The sequence below is a fragment of the Equus asinus genome, chromosome 8, assembly GCF_041296235.1.
Source record: "Equus asinus isolate D_3611 breed Donkey chromosome 8, EquAss-T2T_v2, whole genome shotgun sequence".
NCBI classification, from domain to species: domain Eukaryota; kingdom Metazoa; phylum Chordata; class Mammalia; order Perissodactyla; family Equidae; genus Equus; species Equus asinus.
The window spans coordinates 1,927,834-1,946,711 of NC_091797.1; the positions used below are offsets into that span (position 1 = coordinate 1,927,834).

Genomic DNA, 18,878 nt, shown 5'->3' on the forward strand with positions numbered 1-18,878 from the left:
AAATTTCAAGAACCTCAAGTAATTTACCCAATAATATTCAACGGAAGTCCAAAAATCCCAACTCAAACCAAACCAACCTCTCCCCACCCCAACATACACAAACACTTCCAGAAAAGGGATTCCTCAATTTTAGGGCTCATGTATATCAGCTCAGGCTTGGGGGTGAGGAGCAGAAACAGGAGGAATAAATCACTACAACTAGCAAGCAGCTGGTAACAACCACCTAGGACATTAGTCATTTGCTCTGCTGTATTTCCTTCCACCACGCTCTGGTCCCCAGGACTCTGCCCTAGGCCTTCATTTTTCAGAGAAGGAAAACAGCATTCCCAAAATTCGCAATAAGACCCCCCAAAACAATAAAAGACCACCGCCCTAAACGTAACTTCGCCCAGCACTCTCCTGTTGCCTACATGCTAAGTGACTCTCCAACCTGCACTGCATGTCCTGCTTCCTTCTAGTGTCCAGATTCACGTTTCCAGCTCCGGGGTGGGTTTCTCCATGAACATGTGCAACAGACTCCAGAACCTGCCCAAAGTAACGAAACATGACTCACTAACTTTCATTTCTAACCCTTAAACCTGCATCTGGCACTGAGTGCCTTCTCCTGGTGACTAAGCTCCACCTCACCCACAGAACCTCAGCTAAACCAGAACGTCTAGGGTCACCTCAGTGTCCTCCTCAGAAGCAGGCCAATCTGAACCCAGGCCATTGCTCCTGCTCTCCCCGTCCTTCCTGTCCACTCTCAACGCCATGTGTGGCTCCATCCTCGTCACTGCCCAGTCCAGGGCTGCACCAGTATTCTACGTGGTCTCTCCGACTCCAAGACCTCCTCCAACGAATCTCCCCTGTGGAAGAAGTTAACGTTTCTGCTGTTTCTCCTGCTTCCAAAGCCTTCATGGCTTTTCAACTCCTTCAACCCTCTGGAGCAATGAAATGAGGTCCAAACTCCTCTGTATACTATTGAAAACCCTTCACAATCTGGAAAACTAGCTTCTTCTGCCACGTGCCCCATAAAACTTAAATCTTGTCACATTAAATCCCTAAAATGCCATGTTTCCTCACACAATTTTTTATGCCTGAAATGTTCCTCCCACCCTTACCCTAGGATCCTGCTATAATAAAGTCGCCCTGGATATCAGATTGCTAAATTTGTGGGAAGGAGGTGGGAGGAGCAAAAACAGAAAAGGCCAAATACAAATACTAACTTTTTGACTATAACTTAGAAGGTTTCTGGACAAATACGAAAACAGAAATTAACAGCCTCTATCTCTGCATGAGAAAAGATAACATTTTTTTCACTGACCACACAAACTGTTTTAGTATACAAATGAGTAATATATAACTGATCTTTAAGAAACTACATTTTATTGTCAAAACTACAAATGCCACCCTTGGGTAGAATCACAATTACCTACCATCAATTTATTTATAAAGCAGCACAATTTTGATGAGCTGCTTTGTCAAGCTTCAATATGAGTTTGAGAAATCCTATAGAATCAAATGATTTTATATTTAACAAATGTGCAAGACATCCTAACAAGCCTATGAGAAAACATTCTATTCATTCATTAGGGCAGATCTGTAAAGCAAACAGTGTGCAACCTATGACGGAGACAGAATGTCAGTAATAAATGCCAGCATAAGTTACTTCAGCACATCCACTTACACTAAATGTGCAAGCTGCCTTTTAAATGAATGCATGCCAAATTGCTTCACGTAAATATAACTATCACATAGAAGTGATCAAAGAAAATCCCTTCAGAAATGAGCTTAAAAAATACTCAAGATGCTCACAAACCAAATCTCTAAAAATAGTCTAAAATAATAACACATACTCTCTAATCAAGAATTGGAGAACAATCAAGAAGCAGCAGTCATAATATTTAAACTTGGCAATAATTACATAAAAATACTATGTAGATCATGTATTACCAGATTTTCATTAAAAACTTACTAGACAGAAAGCACAGTTCAGGGCAAATCGATTTCTAGCTTTAATGAACAATAGTCTGACAAAGGTCACATCTTCTTAAATACAAACAGTTAAAATATGAACTGCAAAAGTGAGTTAATTCTTTTAAAACCCACAATAAAGAAACTTCAAAGGATACTGATCTGTCTGCGGTCTTCGAAAGTTCTCTGGAAGATTGGCTTCATAGAGTAGTCTTGCTTTAGTATTTCCCATATCTTGCATACACTATAATTAAAAAATCAAGTATTTTCATTACTCATATAACCATTGAAAAATAATTCCTATACACATATACATATACACACATACAAACATATATACAACAAAAACAGGTAATATTTATTATTCCAATATATAGTCTTCTTTGAAAAATAATTTAAATCACAACTAAGAAATTACTCAAGTTCAAAACAGAAGCATATTTTTAATCCTTCACATTTTTTCAACATACGTAGATCCAGTTTTCTAATTTTTTTCTGTGAAAATAGTGCCTTCCTTATTTATACCCACCACCTCCTAGAAGCGGTCCCCTGACAGACGGAGGCAGCACCATCACTGTTTTCAGTACACCACTTGACAGCGCTGCCCTTTCCATGGCTAACAACTCAAGATCAAATTTCCTTTGTTTTGAGCTTCAAAATACTCTGGGTTTTTCAGGATTTACAACCAAGATCACAATGGAGAGCAGATAACAAAGAAATATTGCGGACCTACAACTCCACAGAAGTGGTTTTACTTCTCGATGTCATTAACTTCTTTGAGATTCTGCCAAAAGCTACGGATCCTCTCTCAAAGAAACCTGGGCCCAAAGGCCAGATGTTACATACAAGTTCAGGAGTTCATAGGACGTCCTGCCGAAAATCTATAAACCCTATGGGAGTTTATAAACCTATAAATCTATAAACCCCATGGGAGGCATAAAATAATTTGATAATCACTTCAACCAGTTTATTTAAGTTTCAGTATCATCTATGAGTAAGTACTAGCCAAACTATACTTCCTGGATATTCTGTAACATGAGAAACTAAATGTAACATTTACAACAGAACATTATACTATTACTATTTTACACCATTTACACAGAGCTTGAGCTCCCTGAAATGTTTTAATTGTTAGAAAGATCAGTTTTATAATTTTTCCTTTGTTCTGATTTTCTAGACACACACCCCACACCCTTGGGAAGACAGCCCAGGTTTAACAGATTACCAGATGCCAACCTTGAGTTGTAGCCCTCAAGGGAACACAGAACCACCTTCTCTCAAACACAATGACTTTTCTCTGAGAGTTTGAAGGTATGCAAAACACAAACATACACTCACTTCCACCCTACCTCAACAGAAGTACTCTCTCAGAGTAATCCAGGTTTCTCAGTCATTCCTCTAAAGATAATGAGAAATTGAAGTACATAATAGGAGGGTAGGAAACACAAGGGAGAGTAAACCAAAAAAAATTGAGGGGTTTTTGCTATTTAGCTGTGGAGAGAAAACAGAAGCTGAGGCAAAATAAACCCAAACTTCAAAAGTATGTAAAATGAGGAAAAAGACTCATAAGCTGAACTAACAGTACAAGGTCAGAGGGCTCGACCGTGTCAGGAGGCGTCCTAGCACAAAGTTAGTACGAGCAGAGCTAACACGTAATTCTGTGTGTGGGGAGAAGGGCGAGGAACTCTCAGCGTAGCTTACCCTCCCTGAAAAAACAAGAAATGTTTTCCATCTCAAGCATTCAAATGACACTGCATCTTTGTGCCATGGTGGGAATTTGGAAGTAGAGATGGTCAAGTTATGTAATCATAAAGGTATTAAACATTTGTTAAGAACTAGACCAAGAAAGAAAGGTCTCTTAGTGTGCACAGCATCAGCAACGAAGCAAAACACAGTTCAGATACAGCTCAAAGAAACTACAAAAGTAAGAAAGTTTGAAAAGTTTCTATCAAGCAAACAAGAGTACATGGATATTTTAACAAAAAAGTTAATAAGACTAAAAACAGTATTATACATGCCATATCTCACTGATCCTGTTATACTTTTTTCATATTTTAATGTTTATGAAATAAGAATGCATCTTACAATTGATGGTGTCTTGTAATAATTTTGTATTAGTCCATAAAATGAAGATGCTTCCTACAATCAGCAATCTTATATTCAATGAATGTGAATGCATACATTTTATATAAAATATTCTCTTTATTTAATGTAGGTCATTAATATTTTGTTTTGGTTAAATAAAAAATAAATAGGAATAGGGCATACAAGCACATTATACCAAATTATTTAATTTTGTCCTAGGGATGTTCTCCATCACAATTACACAGGAGGGAGAAAAAAAGAGGTATAAAAAGCTGAAAGGGAGAAGTGACGTGAAATAACAAGCCACTTCTACAGGAGACCACTGCCCAAAAGTGACCGGGGACAGGGGCAGGGTGTGTGTGTGTGTGTGTGTGTGTGTGTGTGTGTGAGAGAGAGAGACCACTGCCCAAAAGTGACTGTGGACAGGGGCAGGGGTGTGTGTGTGTGTGTGTGTGTGTGTGTGTGTGAGAGACAGAGACCACTGCCCAAAAGTGACTGGGGACAGGGGCAGGGGGTGTGTGTGTGTGTGTGTGTGTGTGTGTGTGAGAGAGAGAGAGAGAGACCACTGCCCAAAAGTGACCGGGGACAGGGGCAGGGTGTGTGTGTGTGTGTGTGTGTATGTGAGAGAGAGAGAGACCACTGCCCAAAAGTGACTGTGGACAGGGGCAGGGTGTGTGTGTGTGTGTGTGTGTGTGTGTGTGAGAGAGAGAGACCACTGCCCAAAAGTGACCGGGGACAGGGGCAGGGTGTGTGTGTGTGTGTGTGTGTGTGTGTGTGTGTGAGAGAGAGAGAGAGAGAGAGACCACTGCCCAAAAGTGACTGTGGACAGGGGCAGGGTGTGTGTGTGTGTGTGTGTGTGTGTGTGTGTGTGTGTGAGAGAGAGACCACTGCCCAAAAGTGACCGGGGACAGGGGCAGGGTGTGTGTGTGTGTGTGTGTGTGTGTGTATGTGAGAGAGAGAGAGACCACTGCCCAAAAGTGACTGTGGACAGGGGCAGGGGGTGTGTGTGTGTGTGTGTGTGTGAGAGAGAGAGAGAGAGACCACTGCCCAAAAGTGACCGGGGACAGGGGCAGGGGGTGTGTGTGTGTGTGTGTGTGTGTGTGTGTGTGAGAGAGAGAGAGAGAGAGAGAGACCACTGCCCAAAAGTGACTGTGGACAGGGGCAGGGTGTGTGTGTGTGTGTGTGTGTGTGTGAGAGAGAGACCACTGCCCAAAAGTGACTGTGGACAGGGGCAGGGGGTGTGTGTGTGTGTGTGTGTGTGTGTGAGAGAGACAGAGACCACTGCCCAAAAGTGACTGTGGACAGGGGCAGGGGGTGTGTGTGTGTGTGTGTGTGTGTGTGTGTGTGAGAGAGAGAGAGACCACTGCCCAAAAGTGACTGGGGACAGGGGCAGGGGGTGTGTGTGAGACAGAGAGAGCGAGCGAGAGAGCTGGGACTGGAGGAAACCAGGATTCAATGACATCACAGATGCAGAGATCATTTTGTGAGGAGAAGGAAGACACTGGTAAGCTCAGACAGTTTCTGGGTTTCTAGAAAGTAGGACAGAGTAGGGTGTGAGGAAGGCCAGAAATGAAAGGACCAGCGGAGATGAAAGGCTAAGCAATCTGGAGATGGTTAGAGCAGGGGGAGAAAACAGCAGGAGCTGACATTTTGGGGAGGTGACAGGAATATGGTACAAACTAGCTGTCCTGAAAGTTTCAGGACACTACAGGGAAGGGCCCTAAGAACACTTAGGAAAACTTATTCTATTGCCCGGAAGAGCAAACTCTGTCTCGTAATTGGCAGAAGAAAATAATGAAAATAGCCTAACAACTACAGTGACAGGCATTAGCCTCGAGCTATCATTATAAATTGCATATAATAACTACACAATTATTATTATATTATAATATATATATTATATATATAAATATATATTATATATATAAAATATATATTGTATTATATTTAAATATGTACATATATATGCCATTTTAAATCTCAACAGATGCTGACTTAGACATTATTACCCTAACTTGAGAGGAAAGGAAGCTGAAGCCGTGAGACATCAAGCACAGGTCCGAGACTACTAGCCTCCACAGGGACTGAAGTCCTGGCGGAACCCTCACCCGCGGCCGGGGGTCGGCCACCTCGGGGACTGAACTCCTGACGGAACCCTCACCCGCGGCCGGGGGTCAGCTACCCAGGCCGCATCCAGCGGAACCTGGCACTTGTCCTGCAGGGCTCACAGGTACCAACACCAGGCTCTTTGCTTTAGAGGCGCAGTTTTCACTTTACAGATGAGAGAAAACTGAAGCACAAAGAGGCTCCGTGAGTGTTCTACTGCATAACACAACGACCCCGTTCCAGAGCTGAGCCGGGACCAGGCTCCCTGGCTCCGGCCCTCCCCACCACGCTCTCACCAGTCACAGCAAGCAACCAGAAAACGTCACCACAAGAGTACTGCAAGTGTTGCCTCCGTTACTGACACAAAATGTCTGTTATTAAAACACTATTCCTTTTCTTTTAGGTTATCTCATCCAAAATGCTTTATCAAAATGCACTATTAAGAGATTTTTCGTCGCTTATTCTTTGGCAATTTATGATTTAGCTTTCCAGAGCTGAGATGAGCAAACTGGTTGCAAAACAAAGGGATGACAAAGGGCCTACACTTCTTTTAAAAGAAAAAGTAAGCTTTATATTTTTAATTATTTTTAACTCCAGTGAGACTTAAGTTATAGGTAATGAACTAGCTCCCTAACTTCTACCGTCTAGTTCCTGGGAATCAAGCCAGACCCTTAGGACTACACATAATTCTGAAAAACTTATTTTCCACACCTATTTTCACTTCTCCAATAGAAGGGATACTGGTAAGGCTATCAAATAGACTATTAAAAATTCAAAGATCTTACCAATTTTGAAAATTCTTTGGCTTTACAGAAGTCATGCCATTCTTTGTCAATATTTTTTTTCTCTTTCTCCCACACTTCAAGTATGAAAAGGGGAGGAAGAGCACTCAACTACTTAAGTCAAAGTTTCCACTAAGTTTGTTTTAAAAATATTTTTAAATAAATATTTATTTAGTTAATAAATTATAATTCATTTCAAAATTACTTTTTTAAAAAACAAGTCAAGCTTGCAGTGAACAGAAAATGTATTGCTATTCCTGACAAAGAAATGAATGTAAGAACATATTAAGTACAAAGACAACATTCATTTTTACTTTAAGAAAAATAGACTAAAATATTGAGAAATAAGTGAAATGTGTACTTCATAGTTACAACAAATGCCATTTAGATAAAACATATTCGTAAATCAATGTTATTTACTGTTACACATTATATGTATATGTATACATTATATGTCCCCAGAAAGATCAATTTTATACTGTACTTTTGGATTGAACCATCTTCATCCAAAATCACCACCACTATAGTTGCAAAGGAAGGCTTCACATGGAAAGAGTACAATAAATCTCAGTTAAGAACCCCGAAAGCTGCCATCAAGAGCATTTTGTCCTCATCAATCCATAATCCATGTGTTTTTGGTTTTTCCACATGATTCGGTACATAGAACACCACCTACCCAAAGCCTCACATTATCACTTGAGATTCAGTTTCAAAAAAATAAACATTTGAACTGAAACGGTGAAAAGCATCTATGGGCTAACATACGTCATCACAATCTAACGGAGATGAAGCATTTTTGTTTCTGAAACTGTCTAAGCAGAAAACATTTCACCAATCCTAGCTTTTGCACTAAAACCAATAAAATCTATTCTAAAAGAGTTCTAAGTTTTTAATGTTTTACAGAGACTGAAGACAAGTGGGGCTGTCAATTTAGTTTTAATTGGCATTTACTTATTGGATTTGTGGAATTTAATAAACTGAAACATACAAAAATAACTGAAAAATAAATATAACAAAAAGTGAGGATAAAAAGAAAATAGGCAGAATCATTACGTAAGCAAACAAATGTAATAGGAAACTTTATTTTTATGCAACAGTGCAGTATATGTTTTTTAAAAATCACCGTTTCATGTCAACAGAGCATCTCCAGTGAACAATGGTAATTAAGAGCAGTTTTACTGAAAAAAGCCGTGAAGTAAATGTGAAGATAAAAGCTAACAGGAACAGACACAAACAAACTGTGCCCAAGTTTAAGTCATTGTCAATATGAGGAGATAATAATAATAGCAAGATCAATGACAGGCCTCCTGAAATTCAAAGTTAATGACTCACTGTCAAACTTCTTCTTTTCTTTCATCTTTCAAAATCTTGGAAAGCAGAGCTCTCGTAGAATCCAACTAAGTGATGCAGCTAGAGCAGGGCATGGCCTCTCTGTGCGAGCCAGCCGAAGACTCAGCCAGGCCAGGCGGACTACAGCTCCTTGGACCTCCCCTTTCCTTCAGCTTCGCACATCTTCCGCTTTCCCCCAGCCCCTACCCCTGCCCCCATAATCCCTCCTGCTTTCTCCCTCAGATACAAAGAAGCACCTGGTCAACAGCCATTTATAGTTAAACTAAAATTCACACCAATCTATCATTTCAGGAAGCTATCTGCATAGTTTCATAAATTATGTGTGTACTGCCTACTGACTTGCCCTTTGGGGTTTACTGGCTGCTTTTAAAAACAGAATAAGTGGGAAAATAATAGAAGAGCAGCTACAAAATAAAAGACTGAGATTACTAATTTCTTTGTTGCAAATAATTAGGTTACAATGTGGCAACTAGATCTTCCAGATTCCCAATGGCAAACATGAAAAACACTAAAATAATCAACAGACTATTACACATTCGTGTGTAACAGAAGGGTGCTACACATCTGTGTTAAAGCTGGAGGAAGAAAGGTAAAACTATGTAAATTAAAAACTCTTCCACCCAATTTTCTGAGGAACACATGGGAGAAAAGAATCTTAGCTGCAGGTCCAAAGACTATTGTGTAGGATATAACAACAGCTAAAAATGTGCAGCACCTATATGCCTGTATGTATGCATAAACATTTCAGGAAGAATATACAAGAAGCCGATAAAGACGGTTGTTCCTACGGAGGGACGCTCAAGGACTGAGGGACAGAAACGGGAGGGAGACGATGCACTCGACCCTTTTTGTATCCTTTGAAGTTTGTACCATGTCCATGTATTTCCCATTCCCCGAAACAATAAAATAATTAGAGGGGGGCTATATTAATCGTGCATTGTTTCCAAATAAAATACTATCCAGAGGGAGCTTAGCTGGGGTACCCAAGCAGCATCTGAATCAGAGCAAGGAGATGCCTCCTCACTGGTGTCCTCACTCCCACCAGAACAAAGTCTACTGATGATCCGAAACTGATCATCTGTACCAAATGAACACATTTTTTAAAATCTCATCCAAGCAGATCTTACACTCAAAATACACTCAAAGTATAAACATGGCATTTATACACCACATCTTTTCCTAGTATCACCATCTTCTTAAAGAAACAGTACTGTTGATGAAGATCACATCACTGAAATTTCAATGTATTTGTTTTTGTGTGGGAAAGGGAATACTATTTGCTCTACTATTTTCTACTCGTTATCATTTTTAGAACACAAAAACTAAGATTTTCAAACTGCTTTAGCTGAATGTATTTAAAAAAAAAAAAAAAACCCCGCCTCAGTTAAAAAGAGAAGATGAATATTTGTAGTCCCTGGATAAACCCTTCATGTCAGTGACTCACCTCTACTACCATTTGGAATTTTCCAGAATAGTTCTCTATCTTCCTCTCAAAAGCCACCAGGATTTCTTGCATAGGAGCAAGCTTTTCAGGACTGGTTTCAAGATCTTTTGGATTCCAGCTGCTGGAAAAGAAGCGCCACCGTTTTTGGTCTCAGGAACTCTTTGGAAATATTTAATACAGAGTCCATTCCTTCAGTTTTCATAAAATTGTGTTTTAGGGGAGTTGTTCTCTTTCAGTTTTAACGGTTTTTAAGAACAAAGTCAGTAAACCACACATATTTAAAAATTAAAATTTTTAAATGATGATGTGGAATTAGAGGTACCAGTTTTCATATTTTTCACAATTTCCAGATATTCTTAGATCTTGCTTTATCTGTTGCAGCATTTGCTAGTTGCTACAAATTCAGAGAATGCACATTCTTTGTTTTATAAGCAATAAAATTAAACATTGTGATGACGAAGGTGGAAAAGTTTCACATCATACTCTCTGATGGTCATCTCTACTTACTACGAAATTCATACCATTTGAAGTCTAGGAATAAACCACTACTTTCACCCTAGGTGCTCAAGGCCCAGCTCAGGATCATCCTGGACGCTCCTCTTCAGTCAGAAGCCTCAATGATGCTATTTAACATTTCTTCCAGGCCTCCCCGGTTCACCAGCCCCACTGCCACTACTTTAGTGCAAGATCTAGTCACCCACTGCCTAGGCCACTGCAGGAACAAGCCCATCATACTTATGTTCTTAAAAAGACCATAACATTAGACGTCACTCTTCAACACAGAACGCTTTAAGAGCTCCCTGCTCTGTCTCTATCCCCACCCTCTACCACTCACAGGATCAAAACCCAAGCAACTGCTGACTGTAACTTCCACCTTCACCCCCTATCGGTCACCTCCCGTGACCAACACTCTGGTCACAGGAAACCATCTTACTTTCTCAAATACAATGTGCTTTCTCCATCTTTCTGCTGAGAAGGCCCTGTGCATATTGTAGTATGCCTTTAGAAATTTATAAACAAATAAAGGTCACTATAAAATAGTAATGAGACATTTTAAAACTATGTTTAGAAATTATCGTATCACTAGATACTGATATTTTAAAAAAAACGAGGGAGGGGCCGGCTCCGTAGCCGAGTGGTTAAGTTCACGCGCTCCGCTGCACAGCCCAGGGTTCGGATCCTGGGCGCGGACATGGCACCGTTCGTCAGGCCAAGTTGAGGCAGTGTCCTGCATCCTACCACTAGAAGGACCTGCAACTAGGATATACAACTGTGTACGGGGGGGTGGGGGGGGCGGTTAGGGAGATACAGCAGGGAAAAAAAAAAAAGATTGGCAACAGTTGTTAGCTCAGGTGCCAATCTTTAAAAAAAAAAAGATTGGCAACAGTTGTTAGCTCAGGTGCCAATCTTTAAAAAAAATAAATAAATAAAAAAACGGGGGAGCACTACTAAGTAAACGACTTGCTGAAGATCGCCTGCCACTTAGTCAACAAAGCCAAAGGCAGAACCAGGTGTGCAGAGCACCAGGCTGGGCCTTGACTCGGCCTGCTATCCTCCATCGCTCCCACGCTCATCAGAGCAGGGAGAGAGGCGACCACTCTTCTAAGTTACTATGTGCAACGCAATTAATAATAATAGTTTTCAGATGATCCATGCATAAGGCAGTCGTGCATCGCCACCTAACAATTTTCTACCAAATACAGCACTCCACCCGGGGATACAAGCCCTTCCCCTCAAGGCTTACTATTCCTCCACTATACTCTCTCAGTTCTACCTGGATTAGGCAGTATAGAATCAGCAGGGTCAAATTAATGAAAGACTTCCACTAAAGTGACATCTTACTATTTTGTTCACTGTTTTGACCCAAGAACTAAAGCCAGTCAGTAGGAAGAGAATTTTAAAAACTATTACTGATCTTTTTAAAAGTTCAACCCTAAAAATAATTAACAAACCAAGAGAAAGAGGAAAATACAGGGCACGATCTTGCACATTCAATTCAAAACAAATGTGACTTTTCCCCAAATAGATTGCGTAAAAATGCAACCTCTTATTACGCTTCACAGATTAAATTTTGTTATAGACAGTACCACATACTTTTCCTCACCTCGCTCTGCACACGCAGGTGATACATAAACCTGACTGCAAGCTACCCTGTTCTGCTCTTCTTGAGGACACATTTCATGATCCTGTGAGGACGCAGCATAAGTTGAATCGCAATCAATTTAAAAAGTTAAATATGTACATGAGGTCATGATTTGAGAAAGTTCATTAGCCTGAAGGAATTAGAATGAGCACTCCTCTCACAAAATAAGAAAAAAGTTGTTTGACCTGGGGTTTTCTTGAGTACGTGTGTAACAAGAATTGTGTACTGAAAGCTGACTATGAGCCTGGTTCTATAAAGCATCGAAAACTCAACTAAGGCTCAAAGCCTTGAGGGACTAAACAGTGTTCTAACACACATGGGTCAAACGCGGTCAAATCCAGAGCCCTGCAAAGCAGCTTTTTTAAGTGGAATTTTATTCTATTAAATATTGCTTGTCACAGGAATTCTATAATGGCAGTGACAGTTTATGAAGCTCCTCACCAAAAAAAAAGAGAGAGAGTGTAACTAGATAGAAAAGCCAAAAACCCATGGACAATATTTACAACAAAACCTGGTGGTCAAGTATCCCCACACACCCCACACCCCCGTCAGGGAGGGACGAGGCACTGACGACCACCAGATCTGCACAACGCCAGCATCTCAGGAAGCTGGGGGGATGCGAGAACAGAACACTAAAATAGTGAGGCGATGCACACTGCACACTACAGTGAGCCTCCCTGAAGACAGTGCACGGAACTGAAAGGATCTTCCCCCAATCCACAGCCCGTAAGAGCCAAGGGCCCAGAATGAGCTCGGAATGGGGGAAACAGCCTAGGCCCTAGGAACTCTCATAAAGTGACCATCCAGGTGTCCTGTCCAGGACAGGGCCCCACACTGAGAAACTCTGGGAAACGATTCAAAACTGAGCAGAACAGGAATAACGAGGGAAGGGAAGAGAAGGTCCAGCTCCAACTGGGAGAAGGAAACAGAGCAGGAACATCTCAGAAAACAAGCAGCGTTCCTTTTAAACATGACATGAAAACAACTGAAGAGAGCTCTGTGAAGCCTGAAGCTCTCGAACAGCAACTCCTTCTAAAACTGTCACAGAAAGGATCAGCAGGAAGCAGCCAAGGTCGCGTCCCACACAGTCACTGGCAGCAGCAGAGCGACATCTCTGCAGCGAAGCCACACTGAACTGATACGGCCCGAAGACAGAGCGAAACCGTAACCACCCATCCAGAGCACGCTCAAAGACAGACGACAGAACACGCTACACGAGTTAAAAGACACGGAGTTACGAAAGAACAGCTAAACCAGAAATTAGAAACATTCAGAACTAAAATGAAAACTCAGGAAAAAATTAGAAATAAAAGAAAAAATATTTCAGAAATGAATGTGAAATAAAATGGAACACAAGGACCAATAAACACAACAAATAATGGCCTAAGAAAACTGGAGAGACAAAAAAAGAAAAAATGTTTAGATTAAAAAAAAGGAAAGCAATGAAAAGGACCCAAAAGAAAGTGAGAAATACTGAAGTCAGGCAGTGAAGACCTGCCCACAGGTCAGAGGCCCTTAAAGAAAACTCAAATGAGGAGACAGGGTACTAACTAATTTAACAGGGTCACTGATTAGGGCTGGTCTGGTGGTGTAGTGGTTAAGTTCACATGCTCTGCTTCGTCAGCCCATTGTTCGTGGTCTGTATCCTGGGTGTGGCCCCACACCCCTCATCAAGCCATGCTGTGGTGGCATCCCACACATAAAACAGAGAAGGATGGGCACACATGTTAGCTCAGCAACAGTCTTCCTCAAGCAAAAAGAGGAATATTGGCAACAGATGTTAGCTCAGGGCCAATCTTCCTTGCCAAAAAAAAAGTGAAACTACATATTGAAAGAGCACATGGCATGCAGGCATTTCTCGTCTAAAAGAAACCTCTTCATATGTAAAGGTATAGACGGGTTACACATAAAATCACAAAGAAGACAGACCGTGCAAACATGGAACAAGAGAACACTGCAGCAGCTCCAGGCAAACTCAGAACAACTCAGTACACTTAACGCTTCTCCGGGGCTATGAAGATCATCTAAGCCAGTTACATCACTCTAAATTTTCTAGTAGTCTCATTACAACAAATAAAAACATGCAAAATTAATTTTAATAACATTTTATTTATCATCTTTCTCCTTTGCAGAACTCCCATGGAAAACAATAACTTATCTCACCTTCATCTAAAGACTCAAGAACTGTCGCAAAGCTATTCTTCGCAATGAACTGCTAAGCTCAGACAGGCTCAGGATAAGGATCAATGCACAGCACTCTCGCGTCCTGTTCCAGCGAAACAAACCTGCCCAGCCGCACGACTCACATAAAACTTAAGTTTCAACTGCCTGTCAGCGTCTAGGTTTCCTCTAGTTCCAGGTTTGTTTTATAAAGATGACAGAGGTGCCTCACAGGAACGCTGTGCTTCTAGCAACTGCAAGCCATTTTATTTCACAAAATTAATATGCCTGTAAAGAATAAAACGCACCCTAACTTTACCTGAAACACACTGCGTCAGAGAGTCAAAGAGAAGGCACTTTAAGGCTTTACCACTTTCCTCCCCGACCTCTCGCCATCCCTCACATCCCAACTTCACCACTGAAGACGGGCACGACATGACCACCAATTAAGAAGCACCTGGAATTTTAACTGCTTTTTAACACACAGAGAAGTATCTGAAGTATCTATGAATTCCCTTTTGCCTATTCTCCCTGTATTTGGCCTAAACAACTGGGAATTCAAGCTGGGGCCACGGAATACAGCAAAGCCTACTGATGAAGATTAATGAAAGCCACAATTTTAGCTTTCTTTAAAAAATCTTTTTTCTAAGAAAGATCAAAAGTTTAAAGGAAGCCAAGCAGGTCAATACTATGACACACCCATTGCTAAATTAAACTGAAGGCTACCCAGTGACCTTAGAGCAGGCTTTTCCAGGAGTAACGAGGCTCTCACAGAAATCTATACCCATTGAGCTAGTGATCTTTCCTGAGGATAGAAAATATAAACAGCAAAAATGTTTGTTCAAAACATTTTTAGAACCTATCTTTCAGACTTAACCCGAGACTCTTGTCAGGTTCTTTTGAATTACCCGAGAGTGCAGAAAATGTTTATCCTGATGTTAGAATTTAACTTTTGGAAAATGCTGAACCACATTGCTAACTGTGATACGCCATTTTTACTCAAAGGCAAATAATGAAATGTTTTCTGAACTGCTGTGGTAACAGAGGACTGAGCACACAAAGAACCTCGAGAATGGAAGAGACTTCAGAGTATCTAAGCTACTCCCCATCTACCCATTCGACGCCTGAATCCCACCTACGCATTTCCAAGTGGTTGTTCAGCCTCTGGGCAAACCATTCCAGTAATGGGAGACTCATAACTTTCCAATGCAATCAATTTCAGTTTGGGATGGTTTGAAATGCTGCAAGTCCTGCCATTCTAGTGCTTGCATACATTGGAACTTGCGCATGCTGGCTTAACTTATACTGCCTTATGGCTCCCTATGGCTGCTTATTTTTGGAATTTTAAGAATATATAGGAACATGGGGAGAAATGAGTAGAGATCAAGAAATGAAAAAGATGCCATATACAAAATATAGGATACATTTGGGGGAAATGTTTGACTTTTTTCATTTTCTTTATTCTCCCCGTTCCTGTGTAAAGGCAGTAAGCATTCTCTCACAGAATTTTATCAAACCAAACATTATTCTCAGCATGCCATTAAAAAAATTAAGCACCTACTACGTTCCTGGCACTGTGGTAGCCATCACAAGAACTACAGATAGGCACAGGATAAAGTTTCTAACTATCGGAAGCTTACAATTAAGTTAATTCAACAGACATGCACAAAGGTGAATAACAATATATGGTAGTAGACAATTAAGCACAACCTGTAGCCAGAAGAGGGTTTCATTAGAGTAGAGGTTTAAGCTGGGCTTTAAGGAATGGGAAGGATTTAGTTTGACAGAAAGAATATGCAAAAACATTTCCAACAAGGGCAACAGCAAAACCAAAACAAAAAGTCAAAAAACAAAGACAAACCATCAGATTGATTGAACATGAAGAGCTGTCTGTATACAGACAAAGCATCTGTCGTAAAGCTTCTGGAGCGAGGTCAAAGACAGGATGAAGCCAGGCGGCAGAGGTACCTGATTATCAATTTAAGGAAAACAAAACTTCTATGATTCTCAGAGGAGAACCAATGCAAATCTCTTCGGAGAGAAGTAAAATGGCCAAAGCAGCGTTGCAGGAAGATTACTCTGGACACGGACTGCACAACAGATGGAGGGCGACAGTGACAGGAAGACCAGGGAGAAGCTAAAGCCGCGGGCATGGCAGTGGAAAGGGGAACGGAAACCAACAGAAGTGACGGATGAACTAAGAAGTGATGGAACACAGAGGCACAAGAAAGAAGGAAGAACCACAGAAGACTACAAGCTTTCAGGATTAACCCGAACAATGACGTTAGCTAAGAAAGAAAGCCAGTCTGGACAACCAGATAATTCTTCACATTTTAGCTTTGGTCAAGGTGCAAGCAAATAGCTATCTACCAGTCTTAACATTTACACATGCTACACATTAATAACTATGACTGTGGCCAAAATGTCCCACATTGGAACAATTTCATAAATCCTTCTCTCCTGTCTCCATACGGAAGCTGGAGAGGTTTTGTTGATACTGCTATAGAGCAGTGGTTAATTCTGATATTCCGTTCTTTATTCCATTCAGATGCATAATGTTATCTGGCAAAAAAATCCATGCCTAGTCATATCTATTCCTTTCTCTTCTATCACTGCATTAACAGCCAGCTTTCTTTGCTTCGTGGCAAAGCATTTTCCATAAAGCAACAAAATTCCTAACTACTTCACAAGAGTTACTGAATATAGAAAGATGAGTAGACAATGCAAGGCCACACTGACATTCCAGCGTCATGGAATCAACCTAACTGGCTAACTCCAGCCTCAGAGAACACGCAACTGAAGCCAGGTACCTGAGGGTTGCTGCAGATACTCAGTAAGAACAGGACTGCCTTTCGACCCTGTCACCAACACAGACACAGATAAATGTGGCCAATCTGCCATTTTCTTGTTTAACTTGAGGAGTGACTCAGGGGTCCTGAGGATCTGTGAGCTTGTTTTGCAGCAGAAAGAGAATGCCTCTGGCGAGGCTGTGATTCCTGGATGGCTGACACTCAGCAGTCGGACTGCGAAGGGGCTTATCAGGAGTGACCCCTTTGCTTCTCCAAAGCTCCTCCTGCCCAGCCCCTTAGCCCTGCTTTCAGCTCTTGTTAAGGCCGATTTGAGAGAACCTATGCTCCCACTTTCTCATCTGGGTCAAATGGAATAAACCTTTCTCCATCTCCAAGCACCAGTGTCTCAGTGTTTGGCTTACTGCACATCAGGCACACGAACTTGAGATTGAGAGGTTTGGTACCAGGACTAAAATGGATGCTTGGGAAAATTACCACTTACTTCATGCCAAGGATTTCCAAGCTTTCTTAAAAATGATAAACCCATGAACACCAAAGGTCTCACAGACAATCTAAAACAAGAAGTGAAACTCACTGTAGAAATCACCACTGGAAAGAGAGGAGAGAACCACCTGTGCAGAAAACAACAGCTGAGTCACAGGAGGAAATGAGCTTTCTCACGGAGAAAGGCAAAAGAACAAAAGGGCGAAGGACAAAAGTGTAGAAAATCTCCAGCCGGAGGAAAAAGAAGGAAAAGAAACAGGAAAAAATAAAGACTACACAACATAAAAGATGGGAGACAGTAACTTTAGCTTTCGTTACAAAGAAGCAGCTTCAAGAAGACAGCGGTTAGTGTCAAGCGAAGCAGGAAGATCAAGCAAAAGACAGATGGAGAGCTGGATTCAGCCATCAGGAGTAACTAGCGTTCTTTGTGAGTGCAAACTTAGCAGAATGATGGGAACAAAAGTGAGTTAGCAAAGAGAAAAGTAAGGTAATGAAATGAAAGAGTAGGTAAAGACCTTGCTCAAGAAATTCAACTGCTAGGGCTGGCCCCGTGGCCGCATAGTTAAGTTCCTGCTCTGCTTCGGCGGCCCAGGGTTTTACCAGTTTGGATCCCGGGCACAGACATGGCACCGCTCATCAGGCCATGCTGAGGTGGCGTCCCACGTAGCTGAGCCAGAAGGACCTACAACTAGAATAGATAACTATGTACTGGGGGGCTTTGGGAAGAAGAAGAAGAAAGAAAAAGAAGAAGACTGGCAACAGATGTTAGCTCAGGTGCCAATCATTAAAAAAAAAAATTCGCCCACTCAAGGAAGATAATAGCTAGTCCATAGAAGACAGTGGCTGGCACACTGTGAGTAGTTAATAAATGTCTGCTGACTGAACAAGCAAACAAACGAAATGAGTGTAGCAGTCAAGAGCTGTATGTTGAGGGAAAGCAGCTGTCAGGGAGACTTTTTATGGAAGGAGGCGTAAAGCAGCATGTTTCAAAGAAGAAGAAAGAGTTTGAAGATGCCTCCCAAGTGAACATAATGTTTTTAATTGGGTGGAAAAACAGGAAGGAAGATTGAGAAAGAAAACAAAGGCAGAGAAACCAGAGGCCACCACCTTCTACTCTGCCCCTAACACAAGAGAACAAAAGAGCTGAAGTCAAAGCAGAAACCTTCCGGGCTAGGTGGACAGAAAACGAGAGGGAAGAAAGCTGCTATCCTTTCACTGTAAGAGTAAACACGGCGTGAAAAGAGCTGGGTTTAAGGACCTCCCAGCCCAAAGCGCAGTCAAAGCTACAGCAAAAACAGTGAGGATAGAAACTGAGGGGGTTTTCCGGAAACGCAGACAAATGCTGAAGGCAAGTTCACTAAGGACAAGTCACATCCTGTGGAGACTGGGCAATTTCAAATGGAAAGCTCCCAAGACATATTTTTACAAAAGAACACATTTCAGTTGAGTGGGCCTGGGGTTCCCAGGAAAACACCAAGTACGTATCAACAAAAAGCACGAGGAGGGGGTAAACCAAGAGCCCAGGAGAGAAGACACGGAAAGATTCACAGAAACAAAACACA

General features: G+C 41.4%; 1 protein-coding gene across 8 annotated transcripts in view; it reads right to left on the bottom strand.

Annotated features, from left to right (window-relative positions):
• The window catches only part of SMAP1 (small ArfGAP 1), a 161,699-nt gene that overhangs the window by 92,270 nt on the left and 50,551 nt on the right, over positions 1-18,878 (bottom strand). For 5 of the 8 annotated variants that reach the window (XM_044776978.2, XM_044776980.2, XM_044776979.2 and 2 more), the window contains exon 3: positions 2,112-2,197. In XM_044776978.2, coding sequence (XP_044632913.1) covers positions 2,112-2,197 — 86 coding nt within the window. Of the gene's footprint in view, positions 1-2,111; positions 2,198-9,720; positions 9,842-18,878 lie in introns of all 8 variants that reach the window. The other 3 variants (XM_070514614.1, XM_070514611.1, XM_070514612.1) reach the window with 2 other exon arrangements.